The following is an 11,268-nucleotide window of genomic DNA, read 5'->3' as shown; positions in this document are numbered from 1 at the left end:
GGTTGTTCTGTCCGACAAAATACATGGGACGTTTTCGTAATGTGACGTTCCAAATTTTTAAACTTTTCCAGTATTAAACCTTCCCCTGTTCCAGTGTTCCTGTACATCAAAGTTTGTCCGAATAGACACCGTTAAGCTACTAACAAATTTTCAGTTTGCCGGATCCAGGCCTATAAAGTATGTTTTGCTTTTAAAATAAAAGGTGTCCTGCATTTTGTGTAGGTTCGTTTAATAAAAATAAAAGTTAAGTTTCTGTAATACTTACTTAAGAGGCGGCATTTCGAAGACTTGCATCATATTGAAAAGATGTACCGCACGGCTCTGTAGTTAGTGTGGCTTTTGCCAATAAATCAAAGTTATGCGTTTACAAGAGCATATTATTTGAAAAATAAGGAGTACCATAATGTGTCATAATTATAATCTCCTTTATACAGATCAAAAAATTGTTTAGTATGTATTTCTAAATCCACACAATCATTGGAAAATGATTCATGGTAAAAAATATCTATTAATGACACTGTTATCGACAAAGTCGATCAATTTTAAACTTGTCATCATATATTTATTAGACTTTTGTTTATCGTTAAAAATTAAATGATGGTTGTGAATTGTATTTTTTGTGTTATTTAATATTTTAGCAAAAACATAATCAGCAAAAATCTTATTTAAAACATGCGAACCGTTTTTGCAATCACAATCAATGCAGTGTTTAACTTACGCTTGTTATTATAAAGGTATGTAGAAATATAATACTCAGTGTAAGATATCTTTTTATGCACCCCGCTTATGATCAAATTCGATGTTTTCGAAAGTCATACCGCTACGACTACTAGGGACGTGTGAGATATTTTTAAAACGTTACTAGTTACATGTACGGAACTACCGTTTTTTAGTTGCCTACTCAATTCAGTACAAGGATCAGATACATCAGTATTTTGTAATCAGTATTTGTACTCAGTACCATTGAGAACCGGTATCAATAGTAACCGTTACACGTTTGCACTTATTTTGCCCGTCTCTATTCGTTACGGCGACAGCCGACGGTCGGGTTAGCTTGTGTTTAATATGCGGCACGCTAGAAAAATAACTGCACAGGTCACCCGTCCCACCGGCGCAGGTTGTGACTCGCTTAGGTTCAATATGCGCCGGGACTTAGTATTCTTGCAGTATTGGATTCACAGGGTATTTTGTAGATGCAGTTTTTGACCTCTCCTGGATTATATTCGGTTTGGTTTTGGATAGGATAGATCGAATGTGTTGGTTGTTTTAAATATTGTTGTTATGTTGTAATTATTCCCTATTCTTTTTTAATTTTTCTGAAAAGGTATTATATAAAATTTTAGGTAAAATAAAATATTATGTAATTGTCATTACAACTTAACTGTGGCTAATCCCAATAAACATAACATTTAGTAATGGTTTTCGATATGAGGCTAAGGTAGTTCAATTTACCACAACAAAAACTACGTTTTTGAAGCTGAAAACTATAATTTAAGTTAAAAAAAACATTATTAATAGACCTTTGACACTAAAGAAGTTTTCAACAACATATTTACAATACAATAATTCAATTTATCATAATAAATACTGCTAATCAATTAGAAAGGTTTAATTAATCATACCGTGCGTTTTTCCTTTACAGAGCCACTAATAATTTCTAATAATTTTCAAAACGCATACTTTAAAGGCATGCAGAATATTTCTAAGTAATTTACTGTATAATACGTTACAAAAAACTGCAAATAAAATTTATTAATTGCTCGTATAATACTTTTTCTATTAAAAGACGATAATTGAAAAAATGCGCGGTAGATTGCAAAAACATATACTAACAAAATTACAAATTTATACAAACTTTTAAAAGATATCTAGGCAAAGACAACGATATTATATATATAATATTTACAAAAAAAGGAAAACAATATTTTGGCGATAATTATTTAGTCACGACCTCTATCATCGACGTTCCTTCAACCAAGAGTACAAAATATTAGATTTATACATTTAGTTTTGCTTTTTTTAATTGGAGAAATCACAGATCACACATATAAAACATTTTTCAATGGAAAGTACCATCATTGTCACTAGCTCGACCATCCCATATGGGTTTTGTCATGTTCTATGATTTTCCGCCATTCTTATTCGTTCCTTGCTTTGTTGTTCCCAACAGAATTTGTACAGGCCTTTTTATGTGTCACTGAGGATGGAAATCATAAAGAGAAATTTACCTAAACAGACAAAACAAAGAGTTCGAAGACGGGGAACCAATAATAGTGTATGATAAGAAAATTACAGTCATTACACTTTAAAAGTTATGAATCGATGAGATAGAAAAAAAAAACTAGAAGTGTCGTTATTAATTATTGTGTGTTAATATTTTAACCTCCGATACAGTACGACAAGCGAGAAGTCCTGTTGGGCGTTGACCAAATTTAATTTTATTCAATCATTCATTTAATTTCAATGAAAAATAAATGTTTCGGATCCCAAGCAAGAGAAATTATTTTTAGTGTGTTCAAGTGTACTATAGAAGCTAATTCAGATACCTTTAGTAGATCTAAAAAAGTACAAGAGCGTGTACATAATACATCATTATAAAACATAATAATATACAGTTAAGTCCACGAGTCTTTACACGTGCGTCATTAATACCTAACGAGATAAAACACATACTTTTTATCTAGAATCATTCTCTTCCACGCATGAAACTAATGACAAACCAGCTGCCGCCTGTTATTAAGTAAAAACATGTTATTTTTATGAACGATCTAGACTTAGTGCATTGAAAAGAGATAGGTACAAAGAAAGACGATTGAGGATGTTTTCACATATTTTAAGTACAATTTCTGACGTTTTGGTTTGTTTACTTTTGTGGCTGTCAGTTTGTTGAATTTTTTGCTGTTATTTTGTCGAATTTTTGCATTTTGAAGTTTTTTATAGTATACAAACAGTTGTTTTCACAACTAATTTTATATTGGAGTTAGAAATTTTATGATTGGTTTATGTTATTTTACGATAAATTTTGACAACGTTATTGTTGACACAGCTAAGGAATGCTTGTATTTAATGTTCCGCCCAAGTGAATAAAATAACAAGAAAATATGTTATTGAATTTTTTTATAAATTGTTTATTTATTTATTAATCAATGATAATAAAAGAATTTATTAAGCTACTTCAAATGTAGCTGTAATTATGCACCAAAATTTTAAAGCAAAACTTAAATTTGACATTCTATTTATTTAATAACGTCAAATTTTATACTATAGCCCGTGATCCGAATAATATCCACTTTCTGTCACTTGCTGTTGCGTTTAGTAAATTTCCGACTTATTTCATATGCTTTAAATGATGACGCACGGGTAAAGACTCGTGGACTCAACTTGTACATTTAGTATTGTTGAATTTACAATTTGCTTTATTTACTCTTATTTCTGCGCTTTAGAGGTAATACGCTACTTTTATTTTAAATAAAGTATTTTCCAAATTCAGTTAATTAAAAATTTCATGAAATGAGAAGTCCCAAATCTGAAGACCTCTACCGTGGAACCAATTTCTGGGTACAATCTTAATCTCTGCCTTCTATAATTTACAAGGCAAGCAGACGACGAATAAGGGATACGAAAGGGACTCTATCAACTATTAATACAGTAACCTCGCTCTGTAACGAGAACTGAAATGGCAGACTAATTACCTCGTTATAAGCCGATCTCGTTCGATCAATAATATTGTGCGTATATATGAATAGGTATGTAGTTGTCTGAAACATTATAGTGAAGCCATTCCGAGCAATATAAGGTGATAAATATTGTTTGAATGGCGCTTTGGAAAGAGTTGCTGGATAAAGAGGAAGAAGTTGACAGGCGGTGAAGTTAATTACATCACTGGCCTCGATAAGCACATCGATTTTAGGCATTTCGGTATACATACAGCTGGGGTATTTATTTATAGCCATCACCGCCCCAAAAACAGGTAAATAAACATGTTCTTTGATCTCATTTTCCCTCGTTATAACCAAATATACCTCTTTATAGAGGGGTTATAGTTCAATAGGAATTTCATGGGACACACACCTAATGTTCCTCGTTATAAGCGAAACCTCGCGTGTTCGTTACAGAGATCGTACTAAACTGTAAGAAGTTCTTTTCTCCGTCTACAATTAACAAGGCCTGTTACGTCGGTCTATTATAAATTTCCACCGTAATGAAAAATGTTTTCGACAGTTAAACGATTATATATATAAAGTTTGTAGGAGCAATGGGTTAGCCTGGAAGCAGAAAAATTTTCCGAAAAAAGTTAATAATATAGAATTTCGTTGAAAAAGAAAAACGAAAATAATAGACATCTTAAAGCAAAGGCACGTTATACGCAAGTTAAGAGTAGATTATCTCCGAAAAATTAAACAATTTCGTAGGAAAAACCGAACGTTTTCACAGATGAGACGTACAATATGAAAGAACTACCAGAAGCGGCTTAAAGATAACCTTCTAATAGATTTACATTCAAACATCTTAGACAGTACACCATTCCATAATAAACAGAGGATAAACAGCCAACTTCTACATACATCTAAAAGCAGATATGCAACTAGGGCTTAGGGAAAGAATTGTAGCATACAATGATGAAATGCTTCGAACAGAGTTATGAGATGATTAAAGTAGGTACGCAAACTTCGATTTTTTAATTATCTATTGACCAATTATTATTAGAAGTTTTAGTAAAAATCTAGCACAGGATCCGGGGAAGGATATTTTTTGCATTTTTTTTTTGGACATTGGACGGGCAAAAAAAGCGAAAAAAGATATATTACAATAAAGACAGAACATTCAAGATGGGCGATATATTTGAAAATTGATGTCAAAACAGGAAATTCTTTAATGAGAATTATAGAAAAAAAATATGCATTGAAATACAGAATCCGTAATTTTTAGAGGATTATAAACTGAGTATAAAGTCATACACGATTAATATTTCAAATTTCAGCTTAAATTTACTGTCTTCGGATATGTAGAAAAACACCCAAGTGGTGAATATGAGATATTACGACTGCCACTACACGGATTGCACTGGTTTGGGCTGGATTTAAAAATTCGTTGGCGCAAGAAATGTCAGCTTCAAATTAAATGACGTTATGAAATTATCTCGTAACTATCTATGGCATTAGAAAGAGACAGAGAACTTTTGACCACCATTAAAAAGAGAAAAACAGCATATTTGGGGCACATACTTAGAAATGATAAGTACGAATTATTACAGCTGATTATGAAGAGTAAAATCGAAGGAAAAAGTGGTCCTGGTAGACAAATATCCTGGCTGAAAAACTTTCGCGACTGGTTAAACATACAGACGCTTTTCAGAAAAGCAGAAGATCGAGACGAATTTGCAATGGTTATAACCAACCTTCATTATTGGCACTAGAAGAAGAATGGAATTATCTGAGTTTTTTTATATACTTTCTGTCGTAGAATGAAAAAAAAAATATGACAAATGGTCATTTCAATTGTGGATACCTTTGTGTCAAACGAATGTTTACTTGATGCAGTTTTTGATCAAATTATAATTGACTTTACGCAAAAAACAGTGATTCTGTCGAAAATATTTATAGCTCGGATGGGTTATGTAGCGGCCGGGAATAAAACGTTTCGGTTTGAAGTAAGGTTTTAACTTTCTAGTCCTTTTTTATTGTACAAGTTTAAATTTAAAATCAACTACAACCTTGCTTAAATATTGTCTACAATAATAATATTGAATTATATCATAGAGTTATACAGGGTGTCCCCGAAAATAGTGCGTTCCTTTAAGATATGGATATAATACACAATGTAGAACAAAAAAGTCCTATAACATTTTTTTCTAAAGCTTACCGTTTCCAAAAAAAAAAAAAAATTACGTTGTTCGCCATATTATAAGCGAACTTTTATTTTCTTAAAACTAACTAATTTGGCATCACTGTACTAGAACTGTTTGTGATTTAGTTTATTGACACCACAAATTGTAGGTCAGACAGGTACACTTGCAAAATAATTGTACCACCCCATGAATGAAATCCAACAAAACACGAATTTGTTTATTTGTTTAGGATGAAGACAGGGTTTAATGTAAATACTTATGGCTAAAATCGTTAAAATGCTGTAACTATTTTTGAATTGTGATTGTCTATGTTTAGATTTTTGTATACATAGTTGTCAGATTTCAATTTGCATACCAAAATGTATTTTGGTTTTTAAGCCAAACGGTTGCATTTAGAAAAAAATGGTATGAGACTTTTTTACTCTACATGATGCCTTCTACCTATACCTTTAAGGAACGCACTATTTTCGGGGACACCCTGTATATTATCATAGAGAGAGTGTGATTCAGAGCGAAGTGACGACACCATCTTTTTTCTTTGGATCAGTGCTGTCTCACTCTTACGCATAGTAAAGCTGCGACAGTAGTCCTCCCCTTCCGTGCCTATACTCACACTTAATCTCATCTTAGTTTCTCGATGTAATGTCGCAAAGAGATGCCGCAAACCAGTCCATGAGATCTTGTCGTCAGGAAGCGCGGAAGGTAGGCTCACTCGATGTTAATATATACCTGTATGAATTATATATTATTTTCGTAATATTCATATCACAACTAAATCATTGACGCGGTAATGGACTACCTAAGCTCTGACGTCACAATGCGCGGGAAATTTGAAAGCCTTTCCAAACATTTCTAATTCCTGTGTTGGTCCCATAAGCAGTTGGAAATATTGGTTTTTTTAATTGTTTGGAGAGTAAATAAGGGGTTTTGTTTATGAACATTCATTGTGTGCGATTGGTATTATTTGTTCATGAATTTGTGACGTAAGAATATCAAAGTATTCAGTTATTTACTCTCATGGTTCCAGTTCTAGATTTAAGGTTATGATATTGTTTGATTAAAACTTTAAATATTTTTTTACTGTATTTCAAAGTATTTTCTTATTGTTTTTATCACGGTTATTTCAAAATAAATCATTAAATATAATAATCAAGACTAGTCTATATTCTATCTCTCTCATGAAACTTTATTTGCTATTTATGCGCAAACTGCCAGCCACTTGTCGCTTGTCTTACTGTACAACCATCTCATTTTATAGTAAAAGTAAAATCAATCAACCATATTCATATCACACAAAGAACACACAACAGGATATTGTTAGTGGGGTAGATAAGTTTTACTGTTTATTATTGATGTTTGTAAATGTTTAGATTTTCCAAATTAGATAAGACTTCTCCCAATTTGTTTCTGAAATTATTTCATACACATAATTAAAATAAATGTTTATTCAAACATTAAATTATCTTTATACGAGCTGATGATATGACTCATAAACACGACTATACCGAAAATTAGGGCCCATACACAAACGGATAATCCGTACATATCGGTTACGTACAGATTTGATGCGACAAATCTGTGAGAGCCCACTAACCAGCACACTAAACACACGTATCAAATTCGCACGTTAGTGGAGTAAAATCTTACATTTTTGGCGGATTTGATCTGGCTCGTGGTACTTTAGTCGAGTTTTTGTTATAAATGAACATTTACGCAACAAATGAGTGAGAAAAGTGTGAATAAAAAAGTAGTTATTACGGCGAAACAATTTTAGTCATATATGTCTCTAATGAGAGAGCTGCGCGAAAATGATCCAAATGATTTTCGAAAGTATATAAGATTGAAGGATATTTCATTGTCGTATGCTTTATTTTTTATATTTTTGTTTGTACATTCCTTTTGATTTTCGATAAGCAAGGTAGTCTAGAAAGCCACTGCGCATCCGCTAGGAAAAATATTCCGATCCGGATTTTTTGCACAATCTTACTCAAAAGGACCCCTTTTAACAAATTTGCTTGTTGCCAGGTCCAAAAGTGGATCAAAATTTTTTTAAACGTTTTTTTGTTGTTTTTTCGTAAAATTATTTTTTTTGCATCGAAAAAAGTTTTTTTAGGTTCGTTGGATCATTTCAAACAGAAAAGGTCTTTAGTGACTTTTCTCTAAAGTTGATAATTTTTGACATATAAGCGATTTAAAATTTAAAAATTCGGAAATCGGCCATTATTAACCCTCAAAAACTATGTGAAAAACTGAAAATTTCAATGATACCAAGGTACGTAGATATTCTAAGAATATCGATTGATGAAGTCCCGAAGAGCTTTTTGCAATACAATATCGAAAACACCTTTGTTTTTTAATTGCTAGTCAAGCGGTCGCTACACTATTTTTAACCGTTGCATGTGTACAACATTGTATGTAATATGCGTAAACATATGTGAGGAAAAATATTCTGATTAATTTTTTTTTTCGCCATCTTGCTTAAAAAGGTTCCCTATTAACAAATTTGCATGTTGCCAGGGTCAAAAATGTGTCAAAAAAATTTTTAATAATTTTTTTAAACTTAAAATGTTCTCCGATTACATATACACATGCAACGGTTGAAAATAGTGTCGCTCCTGCTCGATTAGCAATTAAAAAACAAAGGGGTTTTCGATATTGTATTGCAAAAAGTAATTCGGGATTTCATCAATCGATATTCTTAGAATATCTACGTACCTTGGTATCATTGAAATTTTTGGTGTTTCACATAGTTTTTCAGGGTCAAAAATGGCCGATTTTGCAATTTTTAAAATTACAATCCCTTCTATCTCGAAAACTATCACATTTACAGAAAAGTCACTTAAGGTCTTTTCTACTTGGAATGATCCAAAAAACCTAAAAAAATTGTCCGATGCAAAAAAATTAGTTTTAGGAAAAAACAAAAAACAAACGTTTAAAAAAAATTTTACTTTTTGATCCTGGCAACATACAAATTTGTTAAGAGGGGATATTTTCAAGCAAGATGGTGAAAAAAAATTGAATCAAAATATTTTTTCGCACATATTTTATATTTACGCATGTTACATATACATGCAACGGTTGCCAATCAAGCGCCTGCTTGATTGGCAATTAAAAAACAAAGGGGTTTTCGATAATATATTGCAAAAAACTTTTCGGGATTTCAACAATCGATGTTCAAAGAATATATTATTACCTTCGCAACATCGAAATTTTCAGATTTTCACATAATTTCTGAGGGTTAAAATGGCCGATTTCGCAATTTTTAAATTTTTAATCGCTTATATGTCAAAAACTATCAACTTTAGAGAAAAGTCACTAAAGACCTTTTCCGTTTGAAATGATCCAAAAAACCTAAAAAAACTTTGTTCGATGCAAAAAAAATAATTTTAAGAAAAAAAAAACAAAAAAAAACGTTTAAAAAAATTTTGACCCACTTTGAACCTGGCAACATGCAAATTTGTTAAAAGGGGTCCTTTTTGAGTAAGATTGTGCAAAAAATCCGAATCGTAATATTTTTCCTAGCGGATTCGCAGTGGCTTTCTGGACTAAGAATGGTTACAGTAAATTTATATTAATTCTGATAAAATCTCTTTTGTCCACTCTGCCATGGTAATCGTAACTCATATTGCTCGTATTTGTCTACTAACGGACAGTCAAACCTGCAGATTAAATTCGCACAAATTTTATGCCGCACCGTACTTGGCTCGCGATCAACCATAGACGTGCGGATCTCTTTAACGAATTTAGTTGGCCACGCATAAAATTCGACGGATAATTCGCTCGTGTATGGGGCTCTAATGTTATATCACTGTCTACACAAATCACAAAAGAGAAAAGTGTTAAAGAATAGCTACAAAAAGATAACTGATTGATAATATTACAATACATAAACTTTAATTTCTGTTTATTTAATGAGAGGCGCTAAATACAGATTCCTGCTATTGTTAATTCGGCGAAAGAGAGCGTCAATGTTACGTAATTAGAGAGACTGGTTTGAATTTACAAGCAATCGACGATTTCGGGCAGAAGTAGCTAAAGAAAAAATCACTGTAATGATAATAAGGTACAGTAAAACTCTTTAACACCTTAGCTACCGTGTGAGATGCCGGCATCTCACACAAAATATGTCTGTAGTACCGTGTGAGACGCCGGCTTCCATCGTTATTAAATTATTTAAAATGCTCTAAAACAGCCTGCGATAAAACGAGTATTTTTAGTTTCTCGTTTGGTTTCAAAATAAGGTAATGAAATTATAGTTACCATGGTTTTCGAAAAAGTGTAACATAACTTGCATATTAGATACTGAAACTAAAATGTGATCATAAAATTGTTATTAGTAATAGTGTTATTACTGATTATTATAATTGTTATTACTAATAAAGTTATTAGTTGAAGTGATCGGTAGCCAAGGTGTTTTAAAATAAAAGTTAGAAACTAATAAAAAATAACTGAAAAATGATCGATTATTTTATAGCATTACAAAAGTGGAAAAATTCCAGAAGAATGGAGAAGCAGTATGTATCTGGAAGTAAACGGAGTGAGTGTGTGAATATTGTCAGATATATGTATAAAGCAGTAACAATTAGCGTTCCGTGGCAATATGACACTGCGGGAAGGGAAGTTCTGAACTGAGTACGACTCAGCGCAGGATATACTGGATGGAGAAGTTCTCATACCGACATAGCGTGTCCTCATGGATAATAGTGAACATCCTATGGATATATAAGACAATAGGACAAGTGTTAATAAAGTATAATCAAATGAACAAATGAGCATCAAATGAGAACATGACATGGGAGCTGCAGCTATGTCATTAACTGTAAATTTGTTAATTGAACATGACCACGTACATAAACAGAAAATACGCATACACACCTACACCATGCTCGAAATACAAAGGGATCACCTGATACAAAGAATCTCGGAAAGTTCTTAATTACTAAAAGGAGTGGAATAGGAAAACTAAAGAAGATCTGGTGGTAGAAGCTTAGATATGACAAGTACATGACGTGGCAGAGACTAAAAATTGTACATGGGGTATAAGATTACTACAAACTTAATAATAAGCAATTGGCGCTGACATAGTAGGACTAATAGAGTGTTAAAGTAACTCCAAATGGCCATTAACCAAATTGATCTAAGAATCTGAAGTCAAACCTCTGCAATATATATTTTGTTAGTAATATTTTGTTAATGGAAATATTTGATTACAATAAATAGTAAAGCACAGTTGAAAATAAAATATAAATGAAATTATTGCTAGGAATATTGAACAACTATAAGACTTTAAAGAATCAATTAATAAATATTAATATTCGTCGACCAAAAAGGAAATTATATTTAAAATGCCAAAAATGTTGGGTTCGAAGCTTACAATGACCTTAAGTTTAAAAACGTAATTTTAAACTAGAAAATCTACA

General features: G+C 32.0%; 1 protein-coding gene across 1 annotated transcript in view; it reads right to left on the bottom strand.

Annotated features, from left to right (window-relative positions):
- Nucleotides 1-1,468: 1,468 nt before the first annotated feature.
- LOC114332943 (serine/threonine-protein kinase Tao) overlaps nt 1,469-11,268 on the bottom strand; it is a 166,514-nt gene continuing 156,714 nt past the window's right edge. Inside the window, exon 17 of the mRNA XM_028282746.2 lies at nt 1,469-2,228. Within this exon, the coding sequence (XP_028138547.1) occupies nt 2,228 (1 nt within the window). The 3' untranslated portion in view covers nt 1,469-2,227. The remainder of the gene's footprint in view (nt 2,229-11,268) is intronic.

Source organism: Diabrotica virgifera, chromosome 4 (genome assembly GCF_917563875.1).
Source record: "Diabrotica virgifera virgifera chromosome 4, PGI_DIABVI_V3a".
Taxonomy (NCBI): domain Eukaryota; kingdom Metazoa; phylum Arthropoda; class Insecta; order Coleoptera; family Chrysomelidae; genus Diabrotica; species Diabrotica virgifera.
Note: the sequence above shows the minus strand (reverse complement) of the source record. Positions and strands in the feature narration are given on the sequence as shown.